Below are 21,136 nucleotides of genomic sequence, written 5' to 3' on the forward strand. Positions count from 1 at the left end.
GAAAACAATTTTAAGATTCAAAGTTTGAGAAGTAAAGGATTTAGCAAAATTAAGTCAACTTGTTTACAACATGGTGTCTCTACTATTTACTTTTCTAATAAGTTTTATAAATTTCCGTGTATGCAGTGTTTCCAAGGTCTTTAACCGTGGGCCCTTTTATACAAAACACCCCCCAAAATCTGCTGACTTCCTAACAGTAAAGAAAACACTGACTTTTATGTATGGTCATTGAGTTATGGTCTCTGAGGCTACATTGCTTATGTTTTTCTCCTGTCCTTGACCCTAACTGACTGATTGACCTGTGCTTCAGTTTCCTTATCTGTAAAATAGATAATAATATAACTTCTTTATAGAGAAATTGTGACAGTAAGTGAGATAATTACATAATCTACTGAGAACTTCCTCGCACATGGTAAGTACTCAGTAGATAAATTAGCTATTATTTATTATTGCTTTGAAGAGCTAAGAGTTTTACTGTCACTCAAGTGTATCATTTAAGGATATAGGATGGAGAAATAGATTTAAGGAGGCATTCTTACATAGAAATTACAGAAAATGGAATTAGTGTAGGATCTGGATAACTATAAACTATAGTTTATAGGGTAGACTCCATGCAAAGAGAGGATGGCTGGTGGGAGGGGTAGAAAAAGACAGCTGAGTATAAGAGATCACTTACTGTTCATGATTCTTTTTTTCTGAGAATTTCCTACCTATTATCTTGGTAGGTAGGTATCTATTGGAAGGTAGAGTGTGTAGAGATCTAAGCAAATCTGGAATCAGCTCTAGAATGATTTCTTTTATTTATTTATTTATTTATTATTTCTAGGAGAGAGAGAGAGAGACAGCGTGAGCAGGGGAGGGTCAGAGAGAGAGGGAGTCACAGACTGAAACAGGCTCCAGGCTCTGAGCTGGCAGTCAGCACAGAGCCTGACGCGGGGCTCGAACCCACGAACGTGAGATCATGACCTAAGCGAAAGTCGGACGCTTAACCGACTAAGCCACCCAGGCGCCCCTAGAATGATTTCTTAAAGCATGTGTCCCTATCGGTTAAATAATGTCTTCTCATAATGCCACAGTCACTTACATTGGCCACTGCAAAGGTGATTGAGCTATTTATCTTTTTGTAACAAAAAGGGATGATCAAGAAGAATGATGTCAGAGAGCCCAGAAAGTGAAGGAAGTAGTTAACCCCTCTTTTGAGGGAATGGAGAATGAATGAGAAATTTTTTTTCTTTCTTTTTTTTTATTTTAGAAATTTCCTAATTCATTTGGTTATTGAATAACAAATCCATTCCCTTACAAATAACAACTCCCTTTTTTCATCAGTGTATTACATGCCATTTCTAATTGGCATTGTTGCTTGAGACCTTAGTGGACTTGATAATCCATAATGGCAACTACTAATAGGGTTTGTTTTTAAATCTTCTGTTGTATCTATTCAAACTGACCTGTTTCTGAGCAGAACACCCTATCACTTTTAGCAGATTATGGTGTTTTTTTTTTAAATTGAAAGCTCAGGTCTTCTGCTATTACATATTTTATACATCATAGATATAGATTATATTTATCTCATATTTTAGATCAAATGGAGATGTGAGATTGCTCTGTAATAATTATTATTTATTATTATAAATCTTGGCAAATAAGTCAGACTATAAGTTATAAGTTTATTCCCTAGGATGGATAGATTTCTAAAGAAGAGGTCATAATTATGTTTTTCTTTGCTTTCATCTTTCTAGTCTGTGTTGAGAAAGAGAGAGAAAACTCTATAAATTTGCTGTGTTTTCATGTACCACTTATTCTTTGGCTCCTAAATATTCTCCAACTCAACCTTAAATGCCCACCTCTGTATCTGACATCACTACTTATGTGTCTCACCAGCATTTTATGTATGTATGTATGTATGTATTTGTTTATAATTTGAGAGAGAGAGAGCATGTACTAATGAGCAGGGGAGAGGCAGAGAGAGAGAATCTTAAGTAGGCTCCACACTCAGTGTAGAGCCCAACACGGAGCTCGATCCTTTGACCTGATACAAAATCAAGAGTCAGATGCTCAACCGACTGAGACACCCAGATGTCCCTCACCAGTGTTTTCAATTCACCATGTCCACAATCCATAAGACATTTGGAATATTTCCTCCTGGACTTTCACAAAATCACTTTAATTAGAATCTCTGAAGTCATCCCCAGCCCTTTTTTCCCCCTCTAATGTCTGCAGAACCGATCAATCAGCAGATCTTACTAAATCTACTTGATAAATTTTCTCATCTATCTCTACCTCTTCACCCACTGCCAGTGCTTTAGTTCCAATTTTCATCTTTTGGAGAATGGATTATGATCAGAATTCCTCACAAGCTTCCTTACGAATAGAGGATATCAGGTCACCTGGCTGTCTCAGTAGGTAAAACATGTGACTCTTGACCTCAGAGTTGTGAGTTCAAGCCCCATGTTTGGCATGGAGCCTACTTAAATTAAGATTAGCAAAAAAGAATAGAGGACATCAGCCATATCCCTATAATTGAGGACAATTAAAATCCATTAACACAGTGTCAAGTGTTTGGTAGCATTCATCTAGCTCCCAATTTTCCCCCACTTCTGAGGAGTGACAGATTTAGCTTTTTCCGTTTCCGATGGACCTACTGTCAGCTCTAACATCACCTGCTCCAGCAGACCTTCTCTCATTCCCTCATTCCACGACTCCCCTAGACTGGGTCAGCTTGTCCTTTATATGATCCTATATCATCCTATATCAAATAACTATAATATGAGGCCATTGTTTGTTTTACTGGATCCACTGTGAGTTCACTGATGGAAGGAATCCCAAATTATTTATCTCTGTGTCTTCAGATTTTGGTACCGGACTCAAAGGAGAACCTCAAGAACTGTTTCTTTTTGTTTTGTTTTGTTTTGTTTTGTTTTTGTCCTAAAGTGAACTCTGGTTCTTTCAACCTTTATTGAGAGTAAGAGGAAACAAGACTGAAACATTTGGTAGGAACTGGGGAAGGAGTGACACGGGGGGAGGAATGAATGTAAAGTTCTATTCTTCAGAGTTTCCAGGAACTGGTGTGTGCATAACAGCAGAACAAGTATTTTGTGCCTGTGCTCTGGTAAGCGTTTTTGTGTTGTAAGCCCCTGAAAGCATCATTGAAACTCGAATTTTTAAGGAACTTGCACGACCATTTAGTCTACTTGATGATTGCATCTTCAATTTGAAGTATCTAGTCATGTTTTATAGATAAAATTCAACAAAATTTGTAAAATAGTCAACAAAATCTGCAACCTTCCACCAGTAACTGAAAGTCTAAGGACACCTGGGTGGCTCAGTTGGTTAAGCATCTGACTTTGGCTCAGGTCGTGACTTGTGGTTCAGGGGCCTTGCGTTGGGCTCTGTGCTGACAGCTCAGAGCCTGGAACCTGCTTCAGATTCTGTGTCTCCCTCTCTCTCTGCCCCTCCCCGCTGTGCTCTCTCTCTCTCTGTCTCAATAATAAAAATATTTTAAAAAATAAAAAAAGAAAGTCTAGATAAGAAGGTTGCTTGACGGGAACTTTTGTGATCAGAAGTTTCCATGGTGACTAAAAATTAAACGCAGGCACAAGATTGCTTAGGCCACATTGTTGGAAAACTTCCTTTCATAGAGGAAAGCAAGGATCTCCTGAGATGAGACATAATGTGCTTAAAGCAGGAAAGAAGTTAAGCAGCGATTCCCGTTTCCTCCTCTCCTCCTTCTCCATTGAATGCTCCTCTGAGAGGTCAACTGACACACCAACAGTGTCTCACACATCAGCAAGAAACCCCCTCCCTCTTTCTCTCTTGGTTGTCATTATTGTCATCAAATAAAACATCACCCACTCAACTTGCTTTTGAAAAATATGTCCTTTATCCTTCTCAAGAGAAAGCTCTAGGGGCTTAAGCTGTAGGAGATCTTAAGCCAGGAGAAAGTGTTATTAGAAGTAAAATGAAGTGGATGGGGAAAAGGTGAAACGGGTGATGGAGATTAAGGAATACTCTTGTCATGATGAGCTCTGGGTGATTAAAATAAAAACTGAAAAAAAAACAAAAAGAAATCAAATGGAGAATGCAAAATAAGGATAGAGGAAGGAATCAGAAAGAGGACCAAGAAGAAGAAGAAGAAGAAGAAAGGAAACAGGTACCAAGAAGTCCTGTGGGTCAAGTGGAAAGAAATCCCTGCAGTAGTTCCTGGATCTGAGAAGTAGCGCTGGATAACGTCAAAAGAAGATGCGAGATAACGAATTAGGCAGGAATACGAGGTTAGGCAGAGAAAGGATCAAGAACCCAGGCTTGTAAAAAAATCAGATCCTGGCTGTCGGAGTATCAAATCGCGAGCCTGATTCTGAGGCTTTGCCCTTTGCCATTTTGTGTACAGATTTATCGCTTTATATTCAGATTTTCTCCAAGTCTGTTTGCAGGTGCTAGTGGCCATAAGTAGACTGGAGGGATATAGGGAAAGCCGGCAGCAACAGCTTAGTGATTGGGCACTAGTTTTTCACTATCTGGGAATGGCTGTTCAATAATGTCTTTTTTACAACCAAATTTTAGTACAATGAAAATTCTTTATTTCTCTATGGAGCTTGTTAAAATAGAATTTTTCTTATCCACAGACACACATACAATAATGGTTTAAACATGCATAAATATGTAAAGATACATCAACTTAAATGATCATAAAGCATGGTGAAAAATGTGCCCACCAAGAATTCCTACAGGCGCATAAAAAAGCATGCTTGTACATTCTTTTTACATAAAGAACACATTGGAGAATAAATTAGCATGGAAAATGGTCTCTTTGAAGGCACAATAACTATTGTTTCCATATTAAATCCAGTTTTTCAATTAAGTGGAGCCTCACTGATCCACACTATGGCCGGGAGGTCCCGTAGAGAATTTCTGAACTTTGTAGATTAGCAAAAAACTATAATTGGAAAAAAAAAATGTGACACAGACTCCAGGAGACTGGAGAAATGGCTTTTATTGTGTTCTTTTATTTTGATGACTGGCTTTAGTTTTTAATTATTGAAATGCTTCATAATGGACTAGTACATATGTTGGGGGCTTTTGTAACAGTAACGAAGGATGGAGACAGGGAATTAATTAATTGAGCATCTACTACCAGGTACTCACTGTGCTGCTAGAGAGAAAAACTGAGACCCAAAGGGGTTAGTTATTTGCCCCAGGGAACATAGCTTGTAGGTGACTGAGCTATATTCCCAATCTTTGTCATAGCAAAAGCGTAACCTTGTTTTAGTTTTTCCTTTGTATGCCAATTTAATGTTTATTTATTTTTGAGAGAGAGAGACAGAGGGTGGGTTGGGGAGGGATGAGAGAGAGGGAGACAGAGTCCAAAGCAGGCTCCAGGCCCTGAGCTGTCAGTATAGAGCCCGAAACGGGGCTCGAACTCGCGAACTATGAGACCATGACCTGAGCTGAAGTTGGACGCTTAACTGACTGAGCCACTCAGGTGCCCTTGTATGCCAATTTAAAAAGGAACTTTTTTCATTTTCAAACTAAGTATTATGAACACCATTATTGTAGTCAAAACTGGCATTGCTGATCTGTGCTTCGGTCACAATATTAAAATGAATAAAACCGGGGTAAGAATACTCACTCTCCTGCATCAAGCTGTGGAAAGACCCATGATGCCAAACAAATATCCCCTTTTAAGAGAAAGTTAGTAATTGCTTTCTCACAACCAATCATGGATTTTTGTAAAAAAAAAAAAAAAAAATAGACGTCATGATAAAAGCTGTTTGGCAAAGCCTCCCCACCCTCTCGCATGATTCCAAACCAGTGAGTATGACTTTAAGAGGTTCTTAAATCACAGGGGAGCCTGGGTGGCTCAGTCAGTTAAGCATCTGACTTCAGCTCAAGACATGATCTCACAGTTCATGGGTTCAAGCCCCATGTTGGGTCTGTGCTGACAGCTCAGAGCCTGGAGCCTGCTTCAGATTCTGTGTCTCCCTCTCTTTCTCTCTCTGCCCTTGTCCTGCTCATGCTCTGTCTCTCAATAATGAATAAATGTTAAAAAAAATTTTTTAAAGAATTTTTAACAATCACAAATAGGGCATGTTGACTGAGTTAGCAAATACTGACGAGGTATCTCCTACCTCCAAATACCATGCTAGAGCTGTAGAGCTACAGAAATGAACAGTATTTACTAAGCACCTACTGAGTGCCAGACATTTTATCTGCATAGTGATATTTGATCCTAGTAACGACTCTGTGCGGTTTTCGGTGCTACACTTAACTGATCAGTAAAATTGACACTCAAAAAAGTTGAGTGACTTGTTCACGGTTAATAAGAGCTGCTAAGCAGTATACTCTGCACTACAACTGTTTGTCCACTGACAAATTCCACGTGGTTTGTGCTATACTACGGTTCTCCTCTTGTGGGTCTCCCAGTCAAGGAGAGATTGACCTGTAAACCACTAGCTAGTAACACAAGGTGATGAAATAATAATGTTCGTTGAGGGATAAGCGAAATTCAGCAACAGTTCATTCCAACTGAGAAATTGGGCAAAGTTTTCAGAGGAGCCCTCAAGGGTAAGAAAGCCTCAGGTTGTTGGAGAAGACAGGAGAGAAGCATTGCAGACTGAAGGCACAACAGGATCCGGACCGCAGGTGCCTGCTTGAGAACTACAGCCTGGTACTGTGTACACCTGGAGTCCTGGGTTCATGTCAAAAGGAGGTAAAAGACAGAGTTGAAAAATCGAGTGTGTCTTAACCGTGGACGTCGTGGGTGCCATGCTGAGGTGCTGGAATAATTTAATTCTTCCCAAGCAGTTGTTTAGATTTTTGAGGCGATGGATAACTGATTTGACTTTTGCATTTTTTTTAAGAGAACACCAGACATATGTAACGTCTAGATTGTGTATTGGAGTTGGGGCTAACAGAAAGCTGTTGTAGTTATGTAGGGAAGAAGTTAAAAGAGCTGGAACTAGACCAGTAAGAGTGGGGTGGGGGTCGGGTGTGGTCACAGTGCAAGTAAGTTTGTAAGTAGAAACCCCGGGACTTGAAGATGTGTTATGTGTTGGAGAAGAAGGAACTGAAGTCATGATAATGTTTTCTAGGATCTATGACTCGGTGGAGGGAGGTGGTGAAAGAAAACACAGGCTGTTGGTGGAAGGGAGAAGCAGGAATAAAATCAGGAACATATTTTGTGTATTATGTGCCTTCTCTGCAGCATTCATGACTGCATTAACTATAATTGTGATAATTATAACCTTAAAATGTAACATAAAATGGGTAAGAATGTTCCATTTTTGGCTCACGTTCTTGATAGCTCTTGAATCATTTCAATGGAAGTACATAAAAATGGCAGGTTTTGAAAAGCATCTTAACCATGACTAGCTGATTGCGGGGTGTTTTCTTTGGCATCCTTTGGTATTTCAAATTAATGGCATAGATAATTTCTTTCCAGGTGGTGACCATCCATATTACTCCCGTGGACGACCAGCTTCCAAAGGAGGCTCCTGGAGTGTCTCGGCATTTGGTTGTCAAGGAAACTGAGGTGGCCTACATAACTAAGAAACATCTCCATTTTATAGATACAGAATATGACCGAGAGCTTCTCTACACAATAACGACGCCCCCATTTTTCTCTTTCAGCCACAGGTATCACTTAGAAGTCATCACCTGGGCTATTTACAGAGGGTTGTGTTCAAGGATTGAGTTGCTAGTGTCCATATACATTTACTGTGGTTCAGTTGCTTTGTTGGTCAGACGTGAACTTGTATTCCATTCCACATTTACTTTAATCTCAGACTTATCCCTTCAAAAGCTGTATTAATTGGTCAGTTACCTGCCATTTGTAGTGTCTTCACCTTAGGTAAGCTTAAAATGTCCTTTAATCCTCTTTTCATGCAACATTTCTTTTTTCTAAAGGGAATGTTATTTTTGTCTTTTCAATAAAATTTTTTGAATCTTCGAAATAAGTTTTAGATATTGCAGGCCACGAAATGGTGATATTCTGTTATCCCAATCAGAAAAGTGACATGAACATACCTGAGGCTTGTGTCATATACATGATAGCAAGGAAACGCTTTTAGGATGAGGAGAACGATTCCCTTTCATGAGGTCAAAGTAGAAAATTCTGCACATACTTTCTGCAGTCATGTGAATGGCCCTGATGGTTCTGGACTGAAGGCTAGAGCCTCCCAAGAGAAAGAAAGAATATAAAGATGGAACATTTGATTTCTTCTAACAGTGAGCTTCTTTTGCTTTAGAAAACTTGGTTGTGGGCTATTTGACTTAATGTTTCTTGCCTGGAAAATTAGCTGATGTGTTCTCCTGTATTTCTCAGTAGGCATCTGGATGCTGGGAAATTATTTATGGTGGATGGTATTCCAAAGCTAACCAAAAACCCTGCCATCCCAGGGCTGAGATCATTCACTCAGGTATGAGGCTATGCTAAATGTTGATAAATGTGATGTGTCTTCTGAGAAGGAATGGCACTCCTAGTGTTGCACTTGAGAATGTTAGCCTTTGACATCTGTCCAAAGCATCAAATGTTTGATGTCTGCATTCTTTCTGCTTGCACACTTTTATGAAGCATGTGACATCTATTTGAAAATGCTTCATTGAACTGGATATAATTTCAAAATCTTGTTATAATTCAACACAGACTTTTGCTCTGGGCTCTGATTTATAGACCTGGATGCCTATGGTTCTATTCCAACAAATTCAGGTCACTCAATATCCTACTGTATTAGTTTCCTAGGGCTGCCATGGGTACTACTAACTGGGTGGCTTCAAACAACAGAGATGTACTGTCTCAAAGTTCTGGAGCTGGAAGTCTGAAATTAAGCTGTCTGTAGGACTGCGCTTCCCTGAAACTCTGTAGGAAGCCTTCCTTGCCCTTCCTTGCTTCTAGAGGTTTTCAGACACTCTTTGGCATTCCTTGGCTTATAGATCATCACTACAGTCTCTGCCTCTATCATCTGATGGTTGTCCTCTCCCCGTGTGTCTCTCTCTTCTTATGAGGACAGAAGTTATATTTGATTAAGGGCCCACCGTTCTATATGACCACACCTCATCTTAACGTAGTACAGCTACAACAACCCCATTCCCAAATAAGGTAATATTTTGAGATCCTAGAGATTAGGACTTCAACATATCTTTTTAGGGGGGACACATGCAACTCATAATATCTACTACCTTCCAAAATCTTTCACCAACCTTCCCCCTATTCTTCTGAACTCTACCCCTGAGAATCACAGTAATGGTGATGAATATTTAGGCAGCAACTTACCCCTATCCTTGGGGCTATTTCTGCCTTATCTCACAGCAGTTGGATGCTGCCAATGAGTACGTAAACTCCATGTGCTAAGTACTGTTATTTATTATTTTATTTTGGTGGTAAGGAAACAGAAGCCTTGCAAGTGTAAGTAACTTGACCAATATCACACAGCTTATTGCTGGTGGAGCTGCATTGAAATTTGAGCTTTCTGTCTCTTACAGAGTTGACTGGTTTCAAACACTTGGCATATTTACTTAATTTCTTTGTTCTTTTCCCTCCTGGTTTTAGAAAATGTGATTTATAAAATAGAGCTTTTTGGTATCTTCAAATGGATGCTGTTGGCATTTGCAGTGTTTGAGGTCAACACGATGGTTTTTGAAGACCCAGCTCTCTGAAGGTCTCCGATTCTTACAGATGGGTACCCACATGTCCATCTCAATTTGCTTTGCAGCATGCTGTGAACTACAGGAAAGTGGCCTACATGCCACCCATGCAAGATATAGGACTCTATCCGGGACATGTCCAGTTTGCATTTTCTATCAGTAACCAGCATGGGGCCACTTTGCATGGGCTTTGCTTTAACATCACGATTCTTCCAGTGGATAATCAAGTTCCCAAGGTTTGTATGATATTTGATATGAAAGACAAAAAAGAAGGAAGACCTAATGAAAGAGAGGAAAGACTTGAAGACTTACTGGAAATGATAACTTTTCTTTAGGCTATTTTATAGAACCTTAAAATCTTTTTAAGTGTTTATTTATTTTTTGAGAAAGAGAGACAGAGAGACAGAGCATGAGTGAGGAAGGGGCAGAGGGAGAGGGAGACACAGAATCTGAAGCAGGCGCTAGGCTATGAGCTATCAGCACAGAGCCCAACATGAAGCCTGAACTCATGAACCGTGAGATCATGTCCTGAGCCGAAGTCGGACTGAGCCACCCAGGTGCCCCTATTTTATAGAACTTTAAAACTTTTCAGCTGCAGTGTAGGAGGAAAAAAAAAAGCATGGGGAGGGAGTCTTTCACCTCCATGAGACTTTCTAAAGGGTGAGATTTTCCAGTTGCTGAATTTGGCATTATTTTCAAAGCTTTATCAAAATCCTTTTCCTTTCCTTTCCTTTCTGCTGTTCCACGAGTTGATCAGGGGAAGGGGATTAAATTTTGGGTCTCTTAGCAACCAGAAGGGCTTATTTGCTCTTATTGTAGACCAACTATATGCATGCTAATCTAAATAAGCCTTTTAATTTTTCAAATGAATTAAGGTGGGCTCTTCCATTCTCTCCTGTCCCAACCCCAGTGTTGATGTAAGCATTCAAGTACTTGGGTCTCTCATTAAACCTGAACTATGAAGGTGATGCCACCTGGTACATCTTATCTGTGAGGCTGGACCTAACATTGAAAGTTTGTTCCAAACCCCATCAGAAGGCTAGATTTAATTAGTGTGGCTATTCCTGGGCTCATTTTTCCTACAAAAGTGAAAGACAAAGTAGAATTACTTAATCATTTGTAATGAAAATGGGTGAGAACCTATACAAGGTGACCTCTTCCAGGTACCTACCTGGAAAATAGCCATGAGCCTCCTCACCGTCTCTACATCTGCCCTAAGTTGTGGGCCAGAGGTCTCACTGTGAGGAGCCAAGGGGACTTACCCAACCCCTAGAACAGTTCTGATAGATCCAATAACACTTTTAATTAAGGAGTTGACAAAATTTAAACATCCAGAAGTTTCATATCGAGTCTGGATTTCTGACTTCTCTTAAAGATTTGGAAACTCTAGGAACAGTGAGCTCATTTACCCCCACAGCAGTGGACAAGGCATGCCCACCCACCCCCAGTCTCCAGAGGCTGCCCCCAGCTGAGTACACTCTTTCACATCACTGGCCTGACCCCTCAGGCCTCTGAACCTGCAGTTTTTGGTAGACGACGTGCCAAAGAGCTCACACGAACGTCAAAAGAATCTAAAGTTTATTTTTTGATCCCTTCCCTGTCAGGGACCACATCACATTCCCTGTGAATAAAATAGTTTAGAATGTCTGGTAATCTGATTAGATTTTCTTCAGCTTATTCCTTCCTGTGTATGAGATACATGCCTGAAATAGCCCAGCATCTAAGGAAGCCAAAGCTTTTTCTAAAACAATCATGGAGAAATATAGTGTTTTATGCAAAGCAGTCCAAACCTCTTGCTGGAGAAAAATGATCTGTGGAGAAAACTGGAAACAGTGAAGTGAACAGTTACTTCCTCATTTGAAGGTTATCCTCATAACTTTGAACATTGAATAGTTATCCTCATAACGGAAGTGGCCTAGTGGCTTCTCTCTTTTTTCTATAGTGTATGGGACAAATGAAATAGGACCTTAGAGAGCTGAGAACTTTCAAAGTAAATCTAAATGAATAGCTCCAGTGAGACCAGTCCCACGAGTGGTTGCCCGGGGTGAAGTACCCACAGAGAGCTGGGTTGAGTGATAACCGCAAGGGGGTCTTAATATGATGCTAACAGCAAGGCCCCAAAAACTAAGCACTGGGTTCTAGCAGAGACTGAAACTTTAGTGATGAATGAGTTTGGGCAAATTAGCCTTATGCTTTTACTTTTTTGAAAGTTGCCCTAAAATACATATAGACTTTATTTTATTTGCTTTTTATTTTATTTTTTTTATTAAAAAATGTTTCATGAGGGGCGCCTGGGTGGCTTAGTCAGTTAAGCGTCCGACTTTCGCTTGGGTCATGATCTCGCGGTTCGTGGGTTCGAGCCCCGCGTCAGGCTCTGTGCTGACTGCCGGCTCAGAGCCTGGAGCCTGTTTCAGTCTGTGACTCCCTCTCTCTCTGACCCTCCCCTGCTCACGCTGTCTCTCTCTCTCTTCTAGAAATTAAAAAAAAAAATGTTTCATGTTTATTTTTGAGAGAGACAGAGCACAAGTAAGGGGTGTGGAGCAGAAAGAGAGGGAGACACAATCCAAAGCAGCTCCAGGGGGCTCAAAGTTGTCAGCAAAGAGCCCGATGCAGGGCGTGAGCTCAGGAGCTGTGAGATTATGACCTGAGCTGAAGCCAGATGCCCAACGGACTGAGCCACCCAGGCACCCAAATACATATATGTTTTAAAACCATGTAGTGTAGCAAAGTATATCCCTGAAAGCATTAGCATCGTGGGGTATTAACTGATACAACTCAGGAATCAATGAGGCTGGCAGACACAGACCTTGTTTCAAAAATAATACTCCTTTTCTTTCTATCTAATCTACCTATCATCTATCTATCTATCTATCTATCTATCTATCTATCTATCTATCTATCTATCTTTTAAGAAGGCTCCACACCCAGCATGGAGCCCAACAAGGTGCTTGAACTCATGACCCTGAGATCAAGACCTGATCCGAGATGAAGAGTCAGACACTTAACTGACTGAGCCACGCAGGTGCCCCAATACTCTTTTAATAAGAGCTCCCTTTATTTCTTTCTCCCACAAACAGTAAAAATGTAGGTTTGACCACACGGAGATATGGCATGTGGGAAGGATGGGGGCGAGTGGTTGCAGGGAGAAAAGTTTCTTGTTTGATGTTTTCCTCTGCTGGTGGAAGTAGCTTATTGAAGAGTAGAAGGCAACTGTCTCAGGATGGTTGGTGTCATAATTTCCACGATCCAGGGGGCTCCCTTGGGGCAGCTGTGCTGGGGGACATGAGGATACAGCAGGGCTCTGAGGGGAGGCCATGGCTTCTTGCTCACTTCCCTTTCTTCTGCCCATCCCCCACCCCCCACCGCTCCCTTTACCAACTTTTTCCTCAGGAACATTCTCCTTTCAGGGAGCAGCAGCTGCTCTGAAGAGAGTGGCTGCTTCCTTGGAGAACGCTGTGTCCTCACATGGGTAGGGCACTCACCTCAGACCTTCTGCAAAGGACCGGCAGGGCCCTCAACTTGGTGCCCCAACTCTATCTGCTTGCTTTTACCTCCATGTAGTAATGAAAATTTGGGAAAATGATGGGTGAAACAAGGTTCACTGATTTTCCTACTGCGGGATCTCAGAACATTGAATCTGCTTATGTGCCTTATAAATCTCCAAGGTGGAGGTTGAACTTGACTGTTTTTGAGACTTATTTGAGCACACTTCTTGCCAATTACCAATGTGGTGATAAAATATTTGAAGCCCTTCTAATTTTCCTTTTACTTAAAAAAATTTTTTTTAATGTTTATTTATTCTTGAGAGAGAGAGAGACAGAACACAGGCAGGGGATGGGCAGAGAGGGAGGAAGACACAGAATCTGAAGCAGGCTCCAGGGTCTTAGCCGACAGCAGAGTCTGATGTGGGGCTTGAACTCACGAACTGTGGGATCATGACCTGAGCCGAAGTTGGACGCATAACTGACTGAGCCACCCAGGTGTCTCTAACTTGCTTTTTACTTTTAAGTGAATTGTGAATTGAGTAGTAGGTTTTTCTGTCATCAAACGTTATCTTTATGGCTTACTTGTTTGTCTGTTAGAATAAATATATTTCTTGTGGAATCTTCCATTTCCAGTCTTCAATTTCCCTGCTCTACTTCTGTCTCTAAAATACTCACTACAACTGACACTTAAAAACTCTAACCAATTTCTGAAGTCTTTAAGAATTTTTAGGGTGAAAAAGGAGATGAATTCTTTTCTCTAGGGGAATTTGCTATAATTGTTTATTTTCATGGTGATGAATATTATTATGTTCTCCATTTAGTACCACCTATAATAACCGATTTGATTGCTGCTTTCATTATTTAGAGACTGAGGTAAATGAAATGTAGATAGTTTCAGGTTTATGAATGTGCCTTGCTTCTTTGTATATATATCAGTGCTTAGAATTGGAAAAAATTGGTAAAAAATATTTTTCAGCCAAGATGTTCAGCTATGAACTTGTCCCTTTACCGAATTATTTAAAAAAATTTTTTTAACGTTTATTCATTTAAAAAAATTTTTTTTAATGTTTTATTTATTTCTAGGAGAGAGAGAGAGAGACAGCATGAGCAGGGGAGGGTCAGAGAGAGAGGGAGTCACAGATTGAAACAGCCTCCAGGCTCTGAGCCGGCAGTCAGCACAGAGCCCGACGCGGGGCTCGAACCCACGAACCGCGAGATCATGACCTAAGCGAAAGTCGGACGCTTAACCGACTAAGCCACCCAGGCGCCCCTAACGTTTATTCATTTTTGAGAGACAGAGGGGGACAGAGGGTGAGTTGGGGAGGTGTGGGGGTACACAGAATCCTAAGCAGGCTCCAGGCTCTGAGCTGTCAGCACAGAGCCCAACATGGGGCTGGAACCCAGGAACTGAAAGATCATGACCTGAGCCAAAGTTGGATGCTCAAATGACTGAGCCACCCAGGAGCCCTGCCCACCCATCCCCCCAGCTTTACCACATTCTTGAAAAATTAATCAACATATGAAGGTAGTACTAGAAGTTTTCTATTTATTTAATGAGCTCTATCTTCAGGACTATCTCATGGAACAAGGCTTTGAATGTTTTCTTCCTTCTTTTTAGGTATTTACCAACCCCCTGAGAGTGGCTGAGGGAGATCAATGTGTCATCAGCACAGAGAACATTCTGGTTTCTGATGTGGATACCAAACTGGACAACATCAACTTCTCCCTACAGAGACTGCCTCAGTGTGGAATGGTGGAGTTGGATGGATTTCCTCTAAACCCAGGGGGCACATTTTCTTGGGGAGAACTCCATGCCTTAAAAGTTAGGTTAGAACATTTCCTGGATTTTTTTTCCCTTACATACATTGGCCTTCATCTGGATCAACTGTGAGGCAGAGTAAGAGAAAGAAGTTTGTCCAACTTTTTTTGTGGGGGGTGGGGTACCAGCATGCCAATAAAAACTTTCAAGGATCAGTTGAAAATGAGAAATGACAAACTTTTAATTTCCCTCCAGACATTTTCTTTCCATTTGGCTTGCTGTACCAGTGGGAATGACTTTATGGATACTTGAGCCACAGAAATTAATTACCATGAATATTAAATTTGCTGCAACTGTACATATCACAAGAGGTAATAGCCAAACTAGATGAATATAAACTGAAATAAGCTATATGGCTAACCTACATAGTTCAACTTGGCTTTAAGGAGAGTCAGTTTCATAACACTGGAAACTCTGGGATAGAATCTGTTGATCAGTGTCTTTAGTGTAAATTTTTATTCCATTCTAGTGGGAAGGGACTTGGAGTCAAATCTCTGGGATGCGCCGGGGATATAAGGTGTGGAGTGGTACTTGGGTCTCTGACAGTTAGGGATACAGCAGTTCATGTCTTTCTTTCTGTCTTTCTTTCTTTTGAATTTATTTATTTTTTATTTAAATCCAAGTTAGTTAACTTATGGTGTAATAATGGTTTCAAGAGAAGAATTTAGTGATTCATCATTTTCATGTAACACCCATTGCTCATCCCAACAAGTGCTCTCCTTAATGCTCACCACCCATTTAGCCCATTCCCCCACCCACAATCCTGCCAACAACCCTCAGTTTGTTCTCTATATTTGTCTCTAATAGTTTGTCTTCCTCTCTGTTTTTATCTGATTTTTTGTTTCCCCTCCCCTATGTTTGTCTGTTTTGTTTCTTAAATTCCACGTGAGTGTAATCATAGGATATTTGTCTTTCTCTGATGGACTTATTTCACTTAGCATAGTACACTCTAGTTCTATCCACGTTGTTGCAAATTGCAAGATTTCATTCCTTTTGATCGCCAAGTAATATTCCATTGTACACGTCTTCTTTGTCATTCATCAGTCGATGGACATTTGGGCTCTTTCCATACTTTGACTATTGCTGATAGTGCTGCTCTCAACATTGGGGTACATGGGCCCCTTCGAACCAGCATTTTTGTGTCCTTTGGAGAAATTAGAGCAGCTCATTCCTTATGCTCCTACAACAGTTTGGCTCACCTTGAGGGCTTTCATTTTTTCTGTCTAATGCAGTTTTGTAAGAAACTTTCCTACAAAGTTTAGTGAAAACACCTTCTCTGTAAAATCATTCAAGATACTCAAAAGCAAGGGTCAGGGAGACAGACATACGAATGGTCTTACCACTTATAAATTCAAGTTGTAAATAGGAATTTTTAAGAAGGTATTAGGGATCAAATGCATAATTCCACACTTGGAAGCTGACTAGGAACTAGGATTTGTGCCAAGGAAGATCACTTTTACCTGAAGTTTAGTCTAGTTAAATTGTTTATTCACAGTCTCCACTATCCTGACCTCTTTTCACTACTCACACTTATCCTCACAAAACTTTCCTTTTTTTAGACATCTCAGTTCTTAGCTACATGTTAGAACAAGACCTCTGTTTAGGTAATTCTTACTAGGGAGTGAATGATGGATAGGAAAAAAAGCACTAATATTTGCCAGCCCATATAATTTGAGAACTCTTCTATAGACCTGCAGTTATGTTTTTTTGCTATTTAATCTTCACAGCAATCAAGCCAAATAAGGTAGATGGCTGTATTCTCATATTATAGTTGAAGAAACTAAGGCACAAGAAGGTTGAGGTCGCTCAAGTAGTATATGGAGGAGTCTGATTTTGAAACAAGTTCTGTTTGACTCCACAGCCACGCCTTTGGAGGTGCAGTCCTAGATATGCTTTGCCCTTCGGGGGTATTACCATGATAAGATGGGATTAGTAAATTTTCACATAACTATTTTTGTTGAAAATATCAGGGAACATAGGAGGCAGTACATGGGAGGGATACTGAGGGTGGGAGGTGGACATTCTTCACCATCAGAATAGAATCTGCAACCCGAGTCCCTAGCCAGAGTATGGGTGAGACTAGTCTTGAGTCAAATATCTTTTAGCTCTGGAATTTATTTTTTTATGAAAAAATGTGAATGTTACATATGCTCAATATATAATTTTTATGCAACTATTATTTTCATTTTTTAAGATTTGTTTCCTATCTTTAAAAAATCATTAATAAACTGAAAATTTGGCTCAGTTAGACAGCTATTTAGAGCTTGTGGTAGGGTCTCCTGGGTGTCTCAGTCGGTTAAGCGTCTGACTTTGGCTCAGGTCATGATCTTGTGGTTCATGGGTTTGAACACCACGTCGGGCTGTATGCTGACAGCTCAGAGCCTGGAGCCTGCTTTGTGGATTCTGTGTCTCCCTCTCTCTTTGCCCCTCCCTCACTCAAACTCTGTCTCTCCCTCTCAAAAATAAATAAAATATTTTTAAAAATTTTAAAAAAGAACTTGTGGTAAGTAATAAGTAAGTAATTATAGATTCTTAATAGATAAGAATAGATTAAGATTCTTGTGGTAAGTATCACTACAGTGGCTGGAGAGTACATGGAAAGTCCTGAATTAGACAATTCTGTTACAAAACTTGACTGAGAATTAAAGAAAAGTAGGGCCAAGACTAGACAAAAGAACCTATTTTTAAGTCTGGAGAGATTCGGAAATCTTTATAGGTTAAATGGAAGAGAGCTACTAAGTAGAAAAGGGAGAATGGTAGGAGGGAGGCAATACATAATTCATAGATCACAGTTTTAGAGGAGAGCTGAGTAGATCAAAAGCACAGGCAGAAAGATTAGGCTTCCAAGTAGGGGAGCAGGGGGATCCTCAAAATCCGCACTGTCTCCCACTTTTCCCTGTCTACTGCTGTCTCAGTAACCCCCTTGGCCCCAGCCTTGTTTTATGTAAGTAAGGAGAACTAGACCAACCGATTCCCATTGCCATGGTAGCAACTTGAAGGGCTACTTTTTGATTTAGGGGCAAATTAAGAAAGTATATCCCACATTTTTCCTGGGTGGTGCAATTTTTACATTCAGGGACACTTGAGTTGTTGAATATGTGACTTCATGATTATGCTATTTTTTTATTATTTATTGACCGTGTGGCCAAAGCCATGGAAAAGCTCTCTTGTGTCAGGCAACTCCTACTGTCATGGTGGCTTTGAGGGGCTAGTGGCAAATGTCATCCCCACAGGTATCGACATGATGGATCTGAGATACTTCAGGATGATATATTCTTGGAGGTCACAGATGGCACCAATTCAGCAGACTTCATTCTACATGTTGAGGTGGGTAGAAAGTTTCCTCCCTGGTTCATATAGAAATAAAATATCCAGTTTGGAAGCCTCTTAAGAGTTCCTGATAGAACTTGAAACATGTGGACTCCAAAGCAAGAAGATGCCAGCTACTGTCTGAAGGTAACAGACAGGCAATACACAGCAAAGTTATACTGGTGAAATGGGCATACTGCTTTCTCCTTCCAATCCATTTAATGATCGAATCAGTCTGACCTCAAATCCAGCTACTTAACTTAAAAATCAATTCGTTCTGCATATAAATTGATTCTAACATTTTTGAGCTGTAACACCAAGAAATATTTACTTAGCACCTGTCCAGGTTAGACTAATGTCACTGGGCTTTTCCTTCTCGAATGGAAGAAACCATGGCTTTACATGTGTGGCGCCTCTTCGTGAATCCCTGTACCATATACTCCTTTCTCAGACCGATTTGAAATAATTACTTTTCCCCTTTTGACAAATGATGAAAAATCTGCACATAAAGGTTAATGGGAACCCCTGAATTTCTCTGTTGAGTGACCACGTAAGTCCACAGCAAAACTCATAGGATATGAGTACTTAGTGACAAAGGAAAGAATTATGCTCTTGATTACTTTTATCTACCGAATTCTAATTTCTGTTTGAATTTTGTCAGACCTTTGAGAAAGGAAATTATTATTAGTGGTAATAATGTGTTTATAAGCTATTTTTACAGTTAATAATTAAGAATGATTACATCCATCCAGTATTTTTAAGAAGCAGACAGGGAAGAAATTATCTCCATTTTATAGGCAAGGAAACTTAGGTTCAAGAAGTTTCCATGACTTGCCCAAAATCATTTATTTGACTGTGTAAACAGTCTGTTTATTGCTACTTTTTAGACAAAAGCACATGGCTTTTAAAAGCAATCAGAAGTACAGGTAATTTTTGGACAATTTTGGGTGATTGTTTTCTATCCAATTATCTATACAATTGGATTTTATTCTATCCAATGTTTTCAATTCTGTTCTCTTTGGGCTTTATTATCCATTTGAAAGCTGAGGCCATTTTGCATTTTGTTGGGTGGTCATCATGGATGTATTGGTGACATTAATCAAATAGAGTCAAGAACATAATAAAGAAGGTCTTTAATGAATCCACTCAGAGAACTTGAACCAAGAGATTGTTTCCTAATGAAGCCAACAGAAAATAGAATAGAGTATTGCGTACTTTTTACCTTCACTTATTTATTTATTCCATAAATATTTAATAAGTGACTTGTAGGGGCACTTAGGTAGCTCAGTCAGTTTAGCATATAACTTTGGCTCACAGTTTGTGGATTCAAGCCCCACATTAGGCTCTGTGCTGACAGCTCAGCGCCTGGAGCCTGCTTTGGATTCTGTGTCTCCCTTTCTTTCTGCCCCTCCCCAACTCACACTCTGTCTATCTCTTTCAAAAATAAATAAATGTTTCTCATTGCCATGTAGTATTCAAAGAATGAAATCTGGCCATGTATAGTAACATGGATGGAATGTGAGGGTGTTATGCTGAGTGAAATAAGTCAGGCAAAGAAGGACAACTACCATATGTTTGCACGTATAGGAGGAATAGGAGGAACTTAACGAAGGACCGTGGAGGGGAAGAAGGGGGGAAATAGTGGGGGAGAGGGAGGGAGGCAAACCATGAGAGACTCTTGAATGCTGAGAACAAACTGAGGACTGATGGGTGTCGGGGGGAGGGGGGGTGATGGGCATGGAAGAGGGCACTTGTTGGGATGAGCACTGGGTGTTGTTGGAAACCAACTTGACAATAAACTATTTATAAAAAATAAAATAAATAAATAAATGTTAAAAAAAAATACCCAAAACCCTAAGTCCCTTCTACATGCCAGTTCCTATGCCAGATGCTTGGGGTATGATGATGAACATGACAAAGAATGCCTCTGTCTTGTTAGAGCTTATAGGCAGGGGATACAGGCAGACATTAAAGATTATCATTGAAATATCTTCTTCTGAAATTAAAAATGCTCTGTGTTCATGCCAATATTCAATCTCTTTCTTGTAAGACATTAAGAAATAGAGTTTATATTCCCAGAATGAAATATTTTGTGATCTTTTAAATGTAAAAGATGAATGAATGAATAAATAAGTTTTATTAAGAATTAAGCTTATTAGGGAGTTCTTGAAAAAAAATAAAAGGAAGGAGAAAAAAAGATTATCACTGAAATAATTAAAATGTGGATGTGTTCTACCAATAAATGGGATGCTGAAAGAGAGTAAATGGTGGATGTCTCTCAGTGAGTCTGAGTTGTTCAGGTTTTCCCTGAAGAATCCACATGTACCCTGAAAAATAGGAGACCCCGAGGGAAGAGCTGGGGCAGAGGCTACTGAGCCACAGGGCAGAGAGAGCATGCAGAGATGATGCAGAGACCAGAGATAGAAGCATCTCAGGGTCTTCAGGTGAAAAGAGAGGCAAAGGCGCCCAAGTGCACTAAACAAGGCCTCAGACATCCTGGGAGCAGTGCTATGAAGGCATTGAAGGTCCCCATAAGGCGTAACCTGATGAATACCACACTTTATTTGTTTGTTTGTTTGTTTGTTTGTTTGTTTTGAGAGAAAGAGAGAACACGAGCAAGGGAGAGGCAGAGAGACAGAGGGGGAGAGAAAGAATCCGAAGCAGACTCCGCACTGTCAGTCCAGAGCCCCATGCAGGGCTCCAACACAAATCATGAGATTATAATCTGAGCCAAAACCAAGAATTGGACACTTAGCGGACTGAGCCACTCAGGAGCCCTGAAAGCCACATTGTAAAAGATGAAAGGTTTACATGATCTGCAGAGAAACCAGGGTGATGAAAGCCACCTTTTTAAAAGATTACCCTGGTGGAAACAAGGGGAGTT

General features: G+C 40.2%; 1 protein-coding gene across 6 annotated transcripts in view; it reads left to right on the forward strand.

Annotated features, from left to right (window-relative positions):
- FREM1 (FRAS1 related extracellular matrix 1) overlaps positions 1-21,136 on the forward strand; it is a 169,150-nt gene that overhangs the window by 54,189 nt on the left and 93,825 nt on the right. For all 6 annotated transcript variants that reach the window (XR_005532548.1, XM_039256582.1, XM_039256583.1 and 3 more), the window contains exons 11-15: positions 7,439-7,632; positions 8,321-8,414; positions 9,708-9,875; positions 14,743-14,951; positions 18,177-18,270. Coding sequence is in view for 5 of the 6 variants with exons in the window: in XM_039256582.1 (XP_039112513.1) it covers positions 7,439-7,632; positions 8,321-8,414; positions 9,708-9,875; positions 14,743-14,951; positions 18,177-18,270 (759 nt within the window). In the remaining variant the exon portion in view is untranslated. The remainder of the gene's footprint in view (positions 1-7,438; positions 7,633-8,320; positions 8,415-9,707; positions 9,876-14,742; positions 14,952-18,176; positions 18,271-21,136) is intronic.

The sequence above is a fragment of the Hyaena hyaena genome, unplaced genomic scaffold (genome assembly GCF_003009895.1).
Source record: "Hyaena hyaena isolate Hyena2069 unplaced genomic scaffold, ASM300989v1 scaffold_573, whole genome shotgun sequence".
In the NCBI taxonomy this organism is placed as follows: domain Eukaryota; kingdom Metazoa; phylum Chordata; class Mammalia; order Carnivora; family Hyaenidae; genus Hyaena; species Hyaena hyaena.